General features: G+C 30.5%; 4 protein-coding genes across 4 annotated transcripts; 2 read left to right on the forward strand and 2 right to left on the reverse strand.

Annotated features, from left to right (window-relative positions):
• Positions 1 to 86: 86 nt before the first annotated feature.
• Positions 87 to 836, reverse strand: Phum_PHUM038240 (NEDD8-conjugating enzyme ubc-12, putative; the record flags this gene model as incomplete). Its single annotated transcript, XM_002423073.1, has 3 exons — positions 87 to 203; positions 323 to 484; positions 564 to 836. 3 exons carry the CDS (start codon positions 834 to 836, stop codon positions 87 to 89), a joined length of 552 nt encoding a protein of 183 aa, XP_002423118.1.
• A 313-nt stretch (positions 837 to 1,149) lies between these two features.
• On the forward strand, positions 1,150 to 4,142 carry Phum_PHUM038250 (Ribosome biogenesis protein BOP1, putative; the record flags this gene model as incomplete). Its single annotated transcript, XM_002423074.1, has 11 exons — positions 1,150 to 1,251; positions 1,360 to 1,491; positions 1,570 to 1,721; positions 1,835 to 1,952; positions 2,024 to 2,356; positions 2,434 to 2,601; positions 2,684 to 2,858; positions 2,939 to 3,148; positions 3,227 to 3,336; positions 3,431 to 3,604; positions 3,693 to 4,142. The coding sequence occupies 11 exons, from the start codon at positions 1,150 to 1,152 to the stop codon at positions 4,140 to 4,142; spliced, it is 2,124 nt and encodes a 707-aa protein (XP_002423119.1).
• Positions 4,143 to 4,550: 408 nt separating this feature from the next.
• Phum_PHUM038260 (uncharacterized protein) lies at positions 4,551 to 6,719 on the forward strand (the record flags this gene model as incomplete). The annotated part of the gene is made up of 8 exons (XM_002423075.1): positions 4,551 to 4,810; positions 4,924 to 5,128; positions 5,204 to 5,489; positions 5,568 to 5,719; positions 5,789 to 5,977; positions 6,044 to 6,216; positions 6,296 to 6,544; positions 6,629 to 6,719. 8 exons carry the CDS (start codon positions 4,551 to 4,553, stop codon positions 6,717 to 6,719), a joined length of 1,605 nt encoding a protein of 534 aa, XP_002423120.1.
• Positions 6,720 to 7,789: 1,070 nt separating this feature from the next.
• Phum_PHUM038270 (vitellogenin receptor, putative) lies at positions 7,790 to 15,449 on the reverse strand (the record flags this gene model as incomplete). Its single annotated transcript, XM_002423076.1, has 26 exons — positions 7,790 to 7,927; positions 8,005 to 8,281; positions 8,351 to 8,498; positions 8,621 to 8,801; positions 8,877 to 9,352; positions 9,429 to 9,581; positions 9,671 to 9,907; positions 9,997 to 10,301; positions 10,387 to 10,588; positions 10,671 to 10,889; positions 10,978 to 11,159; positions 11,239 to 11,494; positions 11,578 to 11,749; positions 11,835 to 12,221; positions 12,310 to 12,527; positions 12,603 to 12,756; positions 12,872 to 13,041; positions 13,142 to 13,347; positions 13,440 to 13,608; positions 13,687 to 13,899; positions 13,970 to 14,095; positions 14,209 to 14,490; positions 14,590 to 14,698; positions 14,790 to 14,920; positions 15,042 to 15,179; positions 15,257 to 15,449. 26 exons carry the CDS (start codon positions 15,447 to 15,449, stop codon positions 7,790 to 7,792), a joined length of 5,442 nt encoding a protein of 1,813 aa, XP_002423121.1.
• Positions 15,450 to 18,094: the final 2,645 nt, after the last annotated feature.

Genomic DNA, 18,094 nt, shown 5'->3' on the forward strand with positions numbered 1-18,094 from the left:
ACTGAGAATCGCGCAAATATGTTATTACCTTTTTTTTTTTTTTTTTCAATGTTAATTCAGTATGGAATTTTTTTAAAAGGTAAAATTCATCTTTTAGCATACTGATTTACATATTGTTTTACTTTTGTTCTAAATGCTTCCTTGTCTAATGCATATAATTCCGATGCTTCCATATTTAATGGGTCATCAAAATTAAGAAGATCCTTAAAAAAAAAAAAAAATTATTTTAAAATTTGAAATCGTGTATGTAGTATGTAAATGAGGCAACAATGTAAATAATATATATAAAAATGGTTCTTTTTGCCCTTGAAAAAAGACTTACAGTGAATAATGAATTTAAACCCCAAACAACATCTTTCAGTCTTCGAGTAGGAGCCCAACCTAATCCATCTAAAGAACTTTGCCTAAGCAGGCTTAAACAAACAGCCCCATTTTCACTTATATTAGGATGCCATAATTTGGTTTCACAATGCACTAGCGGAGGCTGCAAACAAAAGATTAATAAAAATCAATTTACATATAATGGTTTATTGAATCAATAAATAAACCAAATTAACAAGTACCGCCATATTATATTCTTCGGTCACTAATATTTGAAAAACGAAACGACCTCCCATCCAAAACCCTTCGTCGGGTGACACAATAAGTTGAAAATCATGAAGCTGATGAGGATTTTCAAATCTTACTTTACAAGTAGGAGGTAGAGTTTGTTCCATTTCTTGAACCTCTTTGACAAGTAGTTGATCTCTAATTGATGGCCTTTTCTTGTTTTCTAAACTTGATGTACGATTAAGAAGAGATCCATCTTTTCTCAACTTTCCCTTAAGCGTAATCATTGTATTTTTTTCAAGTCATACTAAATTTTTTTAAAACTTATTTTTTTATTTATTTAATTTTAACTTGAAATAAGTTTAGGATTCGAATAAGAAAGGATATAATAATTAAATATGATGGATTTACTTGAGTAAGTAATACAATAACTCAACTGAATTGCAGAATAATAGTGGCAGACGAAATTGATTTTCCTCTAATTTGACGTGGTTATAGAATACATCTCTTAAAGTAACTAAAGTATTTATTTCTTTTAAAATTGTAATCTAACAAATTATAATGTTTATGATTATTACAGTTATTTAATTTTAAACAAAGATGCCTCCCTTTAAAAGAAAATTCATATCCAGCAATGCTGAAACGGACGAATCAAATACAAACAATGTCGATAATGAATCGGACGATCCTCATAAGATTGAGGTTAGTTAAGAATATCATGTGGTTTTTAAAACATATTTATTTCAATAAATTATTCAAATTACAGGTACGTACGGATTTTTTTTTAATAACCTTATATAATTATTTTAGGATAAAAATGGAGATTGGATGACAGAAGTTATAGAAAACGAAAATGATCCGTCTGACGATGATAATAATGTTGAATCAAATAATGAAAAAATTGTTAATGATGAATATGCCTTTGATTCATCGGATGAAGAGGTATTATAATAAATTAAAAAATCATTGTTTATTAGAAAATTTTCTGATTTATCATTAATGTTTTCATTAATTTCACAGGACATCAGAAACACTGTGGGAAATATTCCGATGAATTGGTATGATGACTACCCGCATCTAGGATATGATTGGGATGGTAAAAAAATTTTTAAACCAGAAAACAGAGATCAATTAGAAGAATTTTTGAGTAAAATGGAAGATCCAAACTATTGGTAAGTCTATAATTTCTAATGAGTTTTTTATAATTACTATCACTTTATAATTTATCATCACAAACTAAATTTATCTTTTAATAGTAAAACTTTTTATTTATGTTGTTGTGCAGGCACACAGTTAAGGATTCTCAAACTGGTCAAAATGTTATTTTATCAAATAATGATATTGATTTGATTCAAAGAATGCAAAGTGGAAAAATTCCTGATAGCACATATGATGAATATGCAGTAAGTATTTTATATTAGGTAATAAACGGGAAAAAAAAAAAATTTCAAATACAATTAAACTGTATTTTCAGCCCTGGATTGATTGGTTCACAAAAGATGTGATGAAAACTCCTTTAAAAAATGATCCTAATCATAAAAGATCATACCTTCCTAGTAAATCTGAACAAGAAAAAATAGCAAAACTTGTTCATGCTTTAAAAATGGGTTGGATCAAAACTGAAGAGGACAAAGAAAAGGAAAGGCAAGAAAAAAAACAACCTAAATTTTACATGTTGTGGAAATCTGATGATACATCAGAGAGAATGAGAAGAATTCACAATCATATTCCTGCTCCGAAAAGGCTTTTACCTGGTCATGCAGAATCTTACAATCCACCATCGGAATATTTATTCGATGATAAAGAAGTTGGTGTAATTTAAAATTAAATATGAGCTCATGAGTAAACTTGATTATAAAAATTCTTTACATTTTTTAATTTAAGTTAAAACAATGGAATAAGCAAACAAGACTGCAGCAGAAGCGTAAGTTACATTTCTTACCACAAAAATATAGTTCTTTACGTGAGGTTCCAGCATATGACAAATTCATTTACGAAAGATTTCAACGATGCTTGGATTTATATCTTTGTCCTAGAGGAAGAAAAATGAGGGTAAATTATTGAAGCTTGATATTTATTGCTTATTGTTAACTTAAATTTCATTTACTCATTTATCACAATAATTAATTTGCAGTTAACGATCGAGCCGGAAGATTTGATTCCGAAACTTCCAAGTCCCAAAGATCTTCAACCGTTTCCAACCGTTTTGTCTCTTATATATCAAGGTCATACTGATATGGTTCGAACTCTCTCCATTGATGCCAGAGGTCAATTTTTGGCATCTGGCTCAGATGATATGACTGTTAAAAGTAAATTCGTCGTTTTTATTCGTCAAATTTTTTATTTTTATTGTTATTATTATTAAAAACCGTTTTAATTTATTTACCAGTATGGGAAGTATCAACGGGTCGATGTTTAAAAACGATACACTGCGGTGGAGTTGTGAGATCAATCAGTTGGTGTCCAAGCCAATCTATTTCACTCATATTAATTGCTGCCGATAGAAAAGTTTTACTCGTAAATCCAGAAGTTGGCGACTTGTTAGTTTGTTCTAAAACAAATCATCTTTTGGAAGACCCTCCTGAATCGGATGTGATAAGTAAGTGTATATTTTAACTATAACCTAATCTGGTTAAATGAAAAAAAAATTTTAATATTGAATAAATTTATTTACAAGTTCCTGAAAGGGTGAAAGCAGTCGTACAATGGGAAGCAATAAATCCTACAAGTCAAGAATGGCTTAAAGGAATTCGAATAATAATTAATCATTTTAAAGAAGTAGTACAGGTTTGGAAAATTGATTATAAAAAAAAAATACAATTCGTTTTAGATTTTAAATTTTTTTTTTTTTATAAATAAATTTTTATATTTTGCAATTTAGGTTAGTTGGCACGGTAGAGGAGATTATTTTTCCACTGTTATGCCAGAGGGTTCTAATCGTTCTGTGATAATTCATCAATTGTCAAAAAGAAGATCCCAAATACCATTTAACAAAAGTAAAGGATTAATTCAATGCGTTTTGTTTCATCCTATAAAACCATTTTTATTCGTTGCCGTAAGTTTTCATTGTTTTCCTTTATTCTTAACTCCTAATTCTTTATTTTTTAAAATTTTTCTATAAACTCGTGGTGATTTTATTTCAGACTCAAAAAAATATTCGAATTTACGATTTAGTTAAACAAGAATTATTGAAAAAACTTTTATCTAATTCTAAATGGATTTCATCAATGGCGATTCATTCGGGAGGAGATAATCTTTTAGTGGGTACATACGATAGAAAAATGTTGTGGTTCGATTTAGATTTGTCCGTTGAACCGTATCAAACGCTCAGACTTCATAATCAAGCCGTTAGAAGCGTTGCTTTCCACAAGAGATACCCGTTATTTGCTTCCGGTTCGGATGACAAAAACGTTATCGTTTCTCACGGAATGGTTTACAATGATCTTTTACAAAATCCTTTGATCGTGCCGCTTAAAAGACTGAGTCATCATGAAAGTAATAATGATTTTGGAGTTTTTTCCGTTTTATTTCATCCAACTCAGCCTTGGTTGTTTTCAAGCGGAGCCGATGGAAAAATTTTCCTTTACACCTAAAAGTTAATAATAATCATTTTTAAAAAACGAATTTTTATTATGTTAATTTATTTCTTTCCCTTATAATGACTTTATACTGATCGCAAGAACGGCTAAAAGGTATTTATTTCTTTTTTTAAAGAAAGTAACATATAAAAGTTTTTATAAATAAAATAATTTATCAATTTTTTCTGTAATAGTAGATGATAATTTAGCAGAATCATGATAACCGTTACAAATGTTTAAAGAAATAAATTTGGCAACGTTGCATATTGACGTGTTATTGCACTCGGATCTCGATTTTTCAAAAAAAAAAAAAAAAAAAAAAAAAAAGAACTGTTTATTGAAAATGCCGGTTTAAAATGAAAATGTTATCGTTTAACTTTTACACAATTGTTTTTATTTAATTAATTTATTATTATTGTAAAAATGTTCAAATTGTTTTCTTTATCAGTATTTTGTTTTGTTGCTGTACTTGCTTACGTTACGTACACTATATGGACAGTAGCACAATTATTTATATCTCCTACTTGTTCTTCCCCGGAAAAATGTTTTAAATCTTATTTACACAATCAACCGAATCTTGATTTATATTTATTTAGTTCCGTAAATCAAGAATTAAATCATCATAGTCACGTACAATTAGTAGAATATTTTAAGGAATTTTCATATGAAAAACCTTGGGAGAAGTAAGTTTCAATTCTGATCAAAAACATTGTCATACAAATATTATTAAGTTTTTTTTATATTTTATCATTTACGTTAAAATAATACATTAAATTAATGATTAATTTGTTTTTAGAAAACTTTCTGTTGAAATTCCAAACTCGGTTAGAAATAATGGAAGTTTTTTCCTGCATTTTTTCACTGTTCCTTCTTCCTCATCGTTGAGTAATACATCATCTTGGTTTAAAGTAAAGCAAAATAAACATTGCGTTTATTTTAGAACTCGTTTAACTCAATTACACGTGCCTGATTCTTATATATTTAACTTGTTGAAAGAATCAGTAAGTATAATAATTGATTAAACTTTTTAATTCATAAAATTATAAATATTATATATATTTAAAAACATATTTTAGAGTGACTCGAAACGAGGAAATACTTTGGAGACGGCTAAGGATAAAAATAACATGAAACCAGTCATGCACTTGAAATCGAAAATAACAATTAACATGTTAACAGATCTTTTGTATATTCCTCATGCAAACATTCCTATTGAAATGGCTAATTTCATTAAATTAACTCAAGACAAATTGTTTTTGCCAATCATGACATATAATTTTTTAGAAACAAGATTGAGTGATTTGATATTGATTAAAAATTCTACAGAGGAAGTATTATTAAAATATTCACCTATTTATTTTGGTATGATGAATGGAAAGACAATTTAATTAGAATTTTTTCATAGGGGCTCAATTTTAAATTAAAATTTTCTTTTTTTAGGAAAATTACGTTTTATGGTACAACTTGAAAGTACAGTTTTAGCACTTAAAAAAATGGGTTTCAGTCCGAGGGATGTTGATGACATAAAAAGTTTTTTTGCAAGCACAAATTTTTATTTGTTATGCATTACAATTATTATATCATCTTTTCATGTAAGTCTATTAAAATTTTTTATCGAATATTATTAAAAGAGATTTTTTTTTAAATTCATTTATTTTTAGTTACTTTTTGATTTTCTGGCATTTAAAAATGATGTTTCCTTTTGGAGGAGTAAAACAACAATGGAAGGTTTGTCATATAGAACTGTATTATGGAGAGCTTTTAGTCAAATTGTAGTTTTACTTTATTTATTCGATGAAAAAGCTTCACTCATCGTTTTGGGACCTAGTGGAATAGGCACAATCATAGAGGTAATTATTTGTTTTATTCAATGAAATAAATAAAGAAAATCTAATAAAAAAATTCATATTTTGTAGATATGGAAAGTAGTCAAAGTAATGAAGCGAAGGAATTCGAAAGAATCATTGGATTCAGAAAAGCAGACGAATAAATATGATGCAGAATCGATGAAGTATCTATCATTTATTTTGTATCCTTTGTGTTTATTAGGAGCACTTTATTCATTGTTTTACCAACCTCATAAAAGTTGGTAAGTGTAATGGCATCACTTTATATTATTTTAAACAATTTTTGTTATTCTTATTTAAACAAGGATTTCATCATTTCAGGTACTCTTGGTGCATTCAAAGTTTAGTGAATGGCGTCTACGCATTCGGATTTTTATTCATGCTTCCACAGTTATTTATTAATTATAGATTAAAATCAGTCGAAGCTTTACCCTGGAGAGCTTTCATGTACAAAGCATTTAACACTTTTATCGACGACGTTTTTGCTTTTATCATAACAATGCCAACATCTCACAGAGTCGCTTGTTTTCGCGACGACATTATATTTATTGTTTACCTTTATCAAAGATGGTTGATATATATAAATTTATTTATATTTTTTTATACCGGAATAAATAAATTTTAATTATAATCTCTTTTTTTTCGACATTTCAGGTTGTATCCGGTTGACAAAACGCGCACAACAAGCGAATCGGCGGAATTTGTTAATACAAACGAAGACAAAAAGGAAAAAAAAATAAAATAAAAATTTCGACTGTGATTATTATTTTAAACAAATTCATAGGAATGAAAAATGAAAAGGATTTTCCTTATATGGCTACTAATTAAACATTTTTTTTTTGTTTTAAACGTTGTTCATGTGCAATTTTATATTAATAGGGGGGGAAAGGGGGGAAACTTATTATTAGGTTAAATTTCATTTAGAATGAATGAAATTTTGGATTTTGTTTTGATTTTGAAATTTAAAAATGACATAAAATAATCCATAAAATTTTTTTTTTTATATTATTTAAAAATATTTTCACAATAATAATAATAATAATATTTATAAAATTTGTTTTTTTTTTTATTGCGTATATATAAAATAACATAATTATTTTTTAAACAAAACATATATAAATATTTATTTATATATATATACATAATTATTAAATTATGGATGGATTTTTTTTATTTAACGCACATTTTAAAAATAAAAAAAATTTAAATAATAACATAACGACAAAAAATATATATATATATATATATATATACGAATACATATAAAATTTTTTTTTTTTTTTAAATATTTAAAAACAATTCAATAACAACAAAAAATTATGTAAATATATATATATATATATTTTTTTTCGCATCCCCCCTCTTTTTTTCAATACAGAGATTTTAAATGAATAAAAAAAAACCGTTTAAAAAATCTATTAAAAAATAATAATAATAATAATAATAATAAACAATTTTTTTAAAAAATTAAAAAATCGATTTGTAAATAAATAACAAAAATAATTAATTAATTTTAATGATTTAAAAAAAAAAATACGAATTGATGACTAGTCAAACAACCGAATCGTTTTATTATTAATTTATTTATTTGGTTATTATTATTATTATTATTTACTTACGGTTAAAATTAATTAATTAATTAATTAACATTTAATAATAAATTAATGATTAACAATTAAATAAAAAATTTGACAAAACAATAACACAACGAATAAATGCGATGAGATTCTCATAAACTTTTTCTTATTTTTTTTGTGTTTTAAATAATTCGTACAAATAAATAAATAAATAATAATAATGATAATAATTTAAGGTTTACCGTATAAGATTGGCTTTCATGTCCGTTCTGTCGTAACCGTCCGAATCGGAATCGTAATCAGGTTTTTCAAATTTTTTTTTATCTTTTTTATTTTCTTTTCCTTTGAAAGAAACTCCAAATTGTCCATCCGTGTGCTGTGAAATTATTTTTAAAAATTTTTTTTGTAATTTTTCTAACCATTTTTTTTTATTTTTATTTTCAGGTATCTTACCTTGACGATATTAGTCCTTGGATTTTCATACTGATGAGAACCCGGTACCAAATTATTCGGATAATTATTTTCCATTTGAGACAAACCGAACGATGGATTGTGAAAATGTTTCGTTTCCAAGAAAATGTTACTGTTTCTTTTTCTTAAATATAAATACGATGCCAATATGCCGCAAATGATCAACATGCTCATGAGTACGCCGATGACTGCCGAACTGTTTCCCGACAGCGGTGGTTTCTCATATGCCAGGTACTCTTTTGTATCATCTCCGATATACCTTTAAAATTTTTCATCGTTATTATTGTTTAATAGTTGCTTTTTTTATTTTAAACATTAGGTACCATACCTTGAAGATACGCGAACCAACGTATTTGATACTACGCAGATTTCATCTGGTGGTACGACGGATCCGTCTTGACAAACGCATTTTGGTCCAGCCAATGTAAAAACGCAAATGGATGATGAATCGCAAATGTTCGAACAAGGATTTCTCACTTTTAGCAAAACAAAAAAAAAACCGACATTAATCAACAAATGTTCCATTGTTAAAAGGTAAGAACAAAAATTTTATTATTATTTTTTTTTTAATCAATCAATGGGGGGGGGAGGGACTTACTTTGAGGTTGTCGAGCTTCTTGCATTATTGTTATCATTTTGGTATCGTAAATGTACAATGATATATTGTCGCAATGACCTTTGTGCTCGCCGTACAAAGTGCATTTTTTTATTTCTCCTGAACCTCGAGTCAACCAAACGAGTGAATCTTCAAAAAATGTCAAACTTTCGGGTCGGTGTACCTAAAAGAAAAATGTTTTTTTTGAAAAAGTTCGCGATTTCTCTCGCGAGTACCACCGACCCTAGGGTTAACATACCTGAGATTGAAACACGATTTGTCTTTGACTTCCGTCGAATCGAGTTTTTTCAATGACTTGATAATATAAATCGGACCAATACAAATACCCTCGTATGCGATCGACGACCAATCCGCTGACCCAAGTCAAATCCGTCGAAACGAGAAGCGTGGAATTTTGTTCTTCGAAAGAATAACTGAGAATTTCTGAAACGGGACGTTGAAGAACGGACGAACGAACGTGAGAATAAAATAAAAGACCGGAAACAGGTTCGATGACGAGATTCGTGATGAGGGTGTCTGGAGATGCCGTCAATACCGTCGATTGTTTTTTCTTTTCCAGGTTGCAAACTTTTATTTTGTTCGGTTTCGAATTGTCGATGTAAAAAATGTTTCCCGTGAGCCAATCGTAAGTGACTTTGCTGGGTCTGTCCATGCTTTGTAAAGAAGTTTCTTGACTTGTCGTTACGTCCAAAGCGCTAATCTTACCGGATGAACCTGAAAATGTTAAAATTATAGAGGGAGAAACTCGTATTAAGTTTTTTATATAAGGAAAATGAAAAGAAAAATTTACCAGACGCCCAAATAATTCTATTTTTTCTGGTGTCCACATCCAAACCGACAATTTGAGCTCCAGGTTCGAAAACTAAAAGATCCATTTGATTGAAATTGTTTGAAACTTTTCGAATCTCATCGTCTCCGCTTAAAATGAACGACATTCGTCCTCCTGAAGAAGAAGAAGAAAAAAAATGTTGATAACTGCTAATACAAAAATTTATAAAATTGATAAAAAAACTTTTTTGGGGCCACCATCACCTTTGGCTTTACACGTCACTCTATCGGATTTTAAAATAAAATCTTCTGCACAGCTGCAATTAAACCCTCCTGGAGTATTATGACAAATTTGAGAACATTTTTCTTCGGCGCATTCATCTATGTCGATGCAAGAATGTCCGTTTGCGCTCAAAAAGTATCCTTGTTTGCAAGCGCACCTTGCTGAAACCGGAGTCGGTGTACAAATTTGTTCGCACGGATTACTTTTACACGACAGGCCTGCAAACATTTAAAAAAAAAAAAAAAAATTTTTTTCTAATAGCTCAACGCCGGAGTTATTTGATTTTTATTAAAAAAATTTTCCTCACCGCAATTGCCTCCTTCGTCTGAACCATCTTCGCAATTTTTATGACCGTCGCAAACTAAATGCATGGGCAAACATTCACCGGATTTGCACGTGAAATCTTGACAAAGTTGAAGGAATCCGACCGAACCAGCACGACGAGAACATAATTCGGGATCCTCATCGGAATTATCACCGCAATCGTTATCCTTATCACAAAGCCATTTGTTAAATATGCATTTGAAATTTTTGCATTGGAATTCCGTTGGCAAACAATTGGAACAATCAGTTTCATCTTCTCCTCTCGGACATTCGGCGGTTCCGTTGCATCTAACAATCAAATTCAAAATTTTTTGGATGACGTTCTACTCGAGTTCCCCCCCCCCGCCCCGCTCCCCACGATAATAATACCTACCTTGATTTTTGTGGCACACACTTTGGATTGGCTTTACTGCAAAGAAATTCATCGGCACCGCAGTCGGCCTCGTAGTCATACACTTTACATTCCATTTCGTCTGTTCTATCCCCACAGTCATTTTCCCCATTGCAAATCAATTTGGGTGATATGCAACGACCGTTCCCACATTGGAAGTCAAGAGTATCGCAAGTTGTCATTTCTTTAAGATAAAAAATTTTGTTGTTACAGAAAAGACACGTTGATCCACACGTGGGGATTTGTTTTGAAAAAAATCAACTTACGACATTTATCATGTTCGTCGCTTCCATCGACGCAATCAATGTCTCCGTCGCATTCCCATGACTTTGTTATGCACGTTCCTGTTTTACATTGAAACATGTTCGAACCGCAAGTTTTCGTGCCGCAATTGAGTTCGTCCGAACCGTCCAAACAGTCTTTGACGTAATCGCATTGCCATGATTTAGATATGCACTCGCCGGAGTTACAGTGAAAATCTTCACCTGGTAAGTACATCCATTTTTTTTTTTTTTTTTAATGGGGAAACATTTTCGGAAGCAATCAAACGTATAAAATTACTTCGATTCTTACTTTTACAATCGGTTTTACAGTTTTCTTCATCGCTGCCATCGGAACAATCGTTTTCCCCGTCACATTTTTCTATCATGGCTATACACTGACCGTTTGTACATTTAAATTGATTTTCCTTACAATTGTTTATTTCGCAGTCTTTTTCATCGTCACCGCTCGGACAATCTTTATGTCCGTCACACCTGAAATCGTAAATAAAAAAATTTTTTTTTTTTTTTTTGGATTTTAAAATGAGGGGAGGGGGGGAAAGCGAATTATAACCTTTGAATTCTAGATATGCAAATATCATCATTTCGACATTTGAATTGATTATCGTTGCAAAAAGCGTGAGATACGCAAGTTCGATTGTCTGAACTTAAACGCATGTTTAACGGACACGCACATCGTCCGTTATTATTTATTGTTACCAAACACAAATGACTACATTCGTGATGAATGTAAGATTGGCAAGGATGTAAATTATGCGATTCCATTTCTGTGATTGATGCCAAACTACCGGGATAATCATTTTCCATGTCTGAAACAAACAAATTTTCCATTTTTCTTTTTCCTTTTCACAGCTTTCCCATCCGTAATGTAACAAAAGAAAAATTAGCAAACCTAATTTCAATATGCTTTTCTCGTGCGAATAATGATTTTGCCATCCTTCCATGTCTTGAAAATAGAAAAAGGTTGATTTTTGATTGACCCACATTAAGAGACCGCCTTGAGAAATCATAGCTCCAGGATTTCCTTCTGTTACTTGAATAATTTTATGATTGGATCCGTCAATCTAAATTTAAGAGAAAGAAAGAAAAAGAAGGAAAAATTTTGGAAAACTCATATGGATATATATATATATATGAAAAATTTCTTACGTTCATAAATTCTATAACTTCTCTTCCAGAATCAAACCAGAAAACTTTTTCGATTTTTCTATCGTATGACAAAACAACTTTGGGTCCGACAATTTTCGTTCCAGTCATGTGCGGTATGACTTGCGTACCGTCCATGTTTGTTCGCTTTATGAAAACGCTTCCTTCTTTTTTAGTGACGGCAATGAAAATGACTTCGTGATCGGGTACGGCCACGACGCTTTGCGGTATTTCTCCTTCCACGGCTCTAAACACGGGCAAACTGTATTTTGTCGACATGCTGAGTACTTCGACTCTTAGTTTTTCCTCATCGCAAAAATACAAATTATTACCCAATGAATCGAAACTCATTGACGTGACTTTACCTATTCCAGAACCCAAGAGAACGCTCTGGAAAAAAAAAAAAAAAATTCGTAATGGTTTCCCCCTCTTTCTCTCCCCCCCCCCGAGTTGAAATTAATTGTAAAAAAATTCTCACGACGTATTTAGTTCTCATGTTATATAAGAAAATTTTTTTCTTTCCAGTATCGCTAATGATAAGATTTCCAGATAAAGAATCAAAAGCCATGCATTCAATAGTATCCACGTGATCTGCTAAATTCAATTTAATTTTACTTTGTTTTCCCAAAAGTCTCGGAGTTATGAAATTAATGTGAGTTTTTCCAGCGACGACAACTTGAAGAGGTTTCGTTACTCCTGGAAATTTTCACGATTTTCAAAAAAAAAAACCTCATTTTCGTGCACAAAACAAACAAACAAACGAATGCTTACTTCGACAAGAATGTAAATCGGGACCGAGATTAAAATCCTGCGGGCAAGCACACTTGTACGTGTTGTTCGGTGCCAAAAGACACATGTGACTGCAACCATGACCCAAGCATGGATTATTGATTCTCGGATGAAGAACGGAGTGATAAATGTGTACCTAAAATTACATAGACAAACGATGACAGGTATGGAAATATAATCACACGTGCACACGCGCGCCCCATGGGAAAACCACGTTCGCGCGGTTTTTTTTTTTTATTCTATGGACTCACTCCGTATATGGAATGTTTTGTTTTTTCTCCTTTGCTATGTTTTTCTTTTATCAAAGAACTATGATTTTTCCCCGTGAATTTATTACATTTTTCAATTTGCATGTTTTCCCAATCTGACCAGTAAAGCATGTCTTCGAAAACGGCTATCGAAAAAGGATGTTGAACGGCATCTTTCAAAACAATCTAAAAAAAAATAATAAAAATTAAGGTACGAACAAGGAGTTGCAAATGGTGTTTCTTTCCCCCACCCCCCAAGAAAATTTCATCGACTCACCTGCCTGTCAGAACCATCCAATCTAATACTTTCTATATTTGTCGCTTTTGCATCGACCCAATACAACCGGTCGTTACTTATGTCCAAAGCTATACCATTCGGCCATTCAATATTTTTATCGACTAATGTTTTCGGATTACTTCCGTCCATACCGGAACAAGCTATTTTGGAAAGTTTTCCCCAGTCCGTCCAAAACATCATCCTTAACAGGTGATAGAAAAAAAAAAAAAAAAAATTTCGAATTTAATTTTTTCGATTACCCCCCCTCCCCCATTTAAAGGCTAATACACGAACCCTTTTTGAGGATAGAGAGCAATTGCTCTCGGTTTATCTATATCCTTGTTATGCAAAACGGTACAGGTGGCATTTTCGGTGCAGACTCCGATGTGTTTTTTTTCACCGTCAGTGAAATATATATTTCCAGTCACGTAATCGACAGCCAGATCTTCGGGCAATCCGAAACCTTCGGAACACACAAAAAAAAACCTCAATCTACGCATACCTTTTTTCTGATTGAATTTTAGTCGGAAAAACAAATTACCTGAATCAGCAATGACGACTCTATTACTTCCATCTTCGTTGCTTTTTACTATGGCAGCCTCTGCTTTATTTATTTCTGTCCAGTAAACTTGATGACCGTTATGCGATATTCCTATGACTCGACTTTGCTCGGTCGGAACCGAAAAATACAATTTGGATTTCAAGTAAACCCCACGGATCGTGTTAAGGGATGAAAAAAGCAAAAGGGCTTCTCCTCCTTTATAAAAAAAATGTATATAAATTTATGTGCCAACGATACGTTAAAAATTATTATTATTATCTACCTTTAGCTTTACACGTTCTATTATCGGACATCAAAGAATAACCATCGTCGCAATAACATTGATGACCACCAATAAAATTCCTACATTTTTGATAACAATAACCAAATTCTTCGCATTCATTGATGTCTGTGAAAAAAGGGAAAAATTATAAATAGACGTCGCCATTTTTTTTTCCTTTCATTTATTTCCGGTTGAATTATTTGTCGAGTTCAAAGAAGAAGAAAAAGTTGAACAATTACCGATGCATTTCTTAAGCGAACCATCTAATTTGTAACCCTTTGGACAAGTGCAAAATATATTTTTGTTGGGTGCCAAGTGACAATCGTGCGAACAACCCAAAACGGATTTACAATATGACGAATTTAACTTTTGATCTTTGGCACAATCAATTTCATCCGAATTGTCAAAGCAATGAGGAAATCCATCGCAAACGTGGTCCCCATCCAAACAAACGATTCCGTCGGTGCAAAGAAAAAGTCCCAATTCTTTATTGCAATGATCCGTTGAATGAAATTTCATTGCTTAAACATTTAAAAGAATTAAGACAATCAAAGACGGTTCACGGTCGAAAGAGAAAAGAGTGGGGGGCCATCACCACCACCACCACCGTCACTACTTACTGCAATTTTCTTCGTCCGAATTGTCACCACAATCGTTTTCACCATCGCAGTGAAATTCTTGTATTATGCAGTGATGATTTTTACATTTAAATCCACCATGACAGTCCAACTGTATCAAAAAAATAATAATGATAATAATAACGACCAAAAATCCTTTAAATAATAATAATAATAATAAAAATTTTTATTTTTTAGTTTACCTTGGTACCACAACCGACTGTTTCATCACTTCCGTCCAAACAATCAGGTTGTCCGTCACATACCCATGTATTTTGAATACAATCTTTGTTTAAACATGTAAATTCATCCGGAGAACAAGTTACGTTTGTTGCTTAAACAGAACAAAACATTTTACGTCATTTTCCATTTCTTTCTTTCTTTCTTTTTAATACGGAAAATTATTTATAAAAGAAAATTTTCATGAGGCTTACATTTAAATTCATCCGAATGACCATCAGCAGTACAATTTTCAGGTTCGTCGCTGTGATCTTCGCAATCGTATTCTCCATTACAATATAAAAGTGAACTTAAACATTGTCCATCTTTACATTTAAACCATGTTGGGGAGACGCATTTTATATTTTTTTCACCTGACGTACGAAAATATTAATAATAATAATTTGAGGGTCAAATCAAATTTAAATTTAAATTAAATAAAAAAACTTACAATTTTCTTCATCTTCGGCATTATCGCAATCGAAAAATCCATCGCAAACTTTATCCTTGGACAAACATTTACCATTTAAACATGTAAAATCATTATTATCGCACTCTTCCGATAAACCAATAAATATTAATGATAATAAAAAAAATAAAATGATATTAAAACATCCTCCTCCTCCTCCTCCTCCGATGCCCATGATTATTATTTATTATAATAAAAAAGAAGGATTCCCAAGGGAAAAAAATTTTTTTTTTTTTTTTGGTTGTAATGTCTGCCAGGTTCGGACGTTCGATTTAAAAAGACCGGAAAAGAAAAAAAATTTTTTTTTGTGGATGAAACCTGACAGAAAAATACCTGTCGGCTCTTGTTTCATTTTTTTCAATTATTATTTATCTATTTATAATTATAATTTTAGGCGCGTTAACGAAAAGACATTTTCTTTTTTTTAAATAAAATTCGGGAGACGGACTTTTGTTTTTCCCAATTCCAGAAACTTCTCCAAAATATATAAATAAAAAAACGAAATAGTTATGGCTTTAAAATTTATTACCGGTAATAAAATAAAATAAAAAAAATCTTCGAGTTTAAACTTCATTTTATTTTTTTTTTTTAATTTGGGGAGGTACAAGGTGGGGGGAGGTGTTAGGGAATTGGGGAGTATGTGGGAGGTATCGGGAGAAACGAAAATATTTTTTTTTTTTTTATAACGAATCCACAAATAATTAAATAAGAAAATATTTAAGTATCAATATTTAAATTTTGTCAGTGACGTCATCAAAATTTAAATTTAATAATAATATGCTTCTATTAGGTATTCAAATTCTTATCACACAAACCTTTTTATTTGTAATAATAATTAAAAATTATAAACCTGGATTTGAAAAGAAAACTAATTTTTCCAAAACCAAAATGATTTTCCGTGTTTTTAAAAAACAAAACGGGAGGGGGAGAAAAGGGAGAGGGTAAGGGTGAGGGGGAACAGGACAGGAAAGTTTGGATATTTTATTTTAAAAATGTCTGCCTGTTTGTGTGTATAATTCAAAAATAAAAAAAAATAAAATTCATTTAACGATTTTAGGTTCTTCGGTTCTTCTTCTTCTTCTTTATTGAACCTTAAATATCTTTTTGTAAAAAAAAAAGAGAGAGAGAAAGAGAGAAAAAAAAGGTACGCCGACATTTTTTTTTCTTTCTTTCTTTTTAAATATGTTAAACCCTCCTTCATTTATTTCAAACTTTAAGGATTTAGACCTTGAATTCAGGTAGATTTTTTTTTTTTTCTTTTTCCTTTTTTTTATGCCAGATGATGAGTATTTATTGGTTTTAAACTTTTTTTTTTTTTTATATTTTACACACATTTTAAAATATTATTTATAAAAAAAAAAATTAATTATTTAAACAATTTCAATTGTATCAATCAAACATTTTCATTAATTTTTTCTTTAAATTTTCCATTGCTTTACCTCCTCCCCCCCCCCGAAAAAAAAAAATTCATTATGATATTAAACTTACCCAAACGTTCCTTTAAAAAATAATAATAATAATAATAATAGTATAACTTTAGTTTTTTTCTACAAAAAAAAAAAAAAAAAAAAACACTTGAGAAGAACATGTCGGTGATTTTTTTTTTTTTTTAAATGATTTCCTTTAGGATTTGATTAAATCCAGATTTTTCCTGTTATTCCAGAATTAATGGTCGTCGTATTTATCGTTTCCAAAACAAAAAAAAATCATCTTTTCTCTATTTTTTTTGAGAAATTATAATAAAATAAAAAAAAACTATTTTTTTTAATAATGAAAAAATGTTGCGTGTGTGCGTGTGCGAGTGAGCGTATAAATATTTGCAAACAGGAAAATGTACTTAAAATTTTTCTTTTTTTTTTTTTTTTTTTTTGTGAAAAACCAAAAATCCAGTCAGTTTCGTTACAAAAAAATAATAAGAAACAGTACGAGAAGAAAATTTTCGAATCAAAAACTCTAAGAGAAGTTAAGTTAGATAATATTGAAGTAGAAACAGCAGAAGCAGTAGACAGGGATGACTGATGAGCCCCCGGGGGCACAAAACTTTCAAGTAGTTATAATACTATGAGAAAAAAAAAAAAAAAAACTTTTTCTTTTTCTCCTCCTGGAAAATTTATCACTCTAATATTTTCCCTAAAATAAAGTTTTTAATGCATTGCGTTAACTACTATAATACTTTTTCTTTCGAATTGTTTTACTGCCCCCCTTTCCTACTCTTTCTCCTCCTCTCCCTTACCACCGCCTTTATTTTTTAATCATTTCCTTATTACAGCAAAAAAAAAGAAAAAAAATCGATAGGTGGTATATTTGATAATGTAATCGAGTCGATGTCAGGTATCGCTTTTAATCGCAAAACGATTTCGCAAAATGGCGATTGTTGATTTCACCAAAAAAAAAAAATTCGTTTGCGTTTGCAATGTAAAAATGATAAAGCACAAAGAAATCCGAAAAGTAATTTAAAAAAAAAAAAAAAAGTAAGATTGAGATCCCAACCCGGAGAATTTTTAATACCCTTTTGTGCGTAAAAAGGGTTGCACCACCATTTTTTTTTTTTTAGATTTATGACTTAGGGGTAGAAATGCAATGATTTCTTCGAAGGAACTACTGAATGAAAAAAAAAAGCTCTAAATTATTTTTTTTTTGTAATGGAAACAATTGTAAAAATGAAAAATCAACCACCCTTCCTCCCTTCCCCTCTCTCCCCAATTAAAAAAGAGGGTAATTCAAAATTTTTTGTAACTCTGCATAAAAATTTTCCAAACGAAAAATTGGTGGCAGGTATTAATATCAATAAAATTCAAAAGGTTTTTTTTTTTACTTCGA

Source organism: Pediculus humanus, genomic scaffold (assembly GCF_000006295.1).
Source record: "Pediculus humanus corporis 1103172107384 genomic scaffold, whole genome shotgun sequence".
Taxonomy (NCBI): domain Eukaryota; kingdom Metazoa; phylum Arthropoda; class Insecta; order Psocodea; family Pediculidae; genus Pediculus; species Pediculus humanus.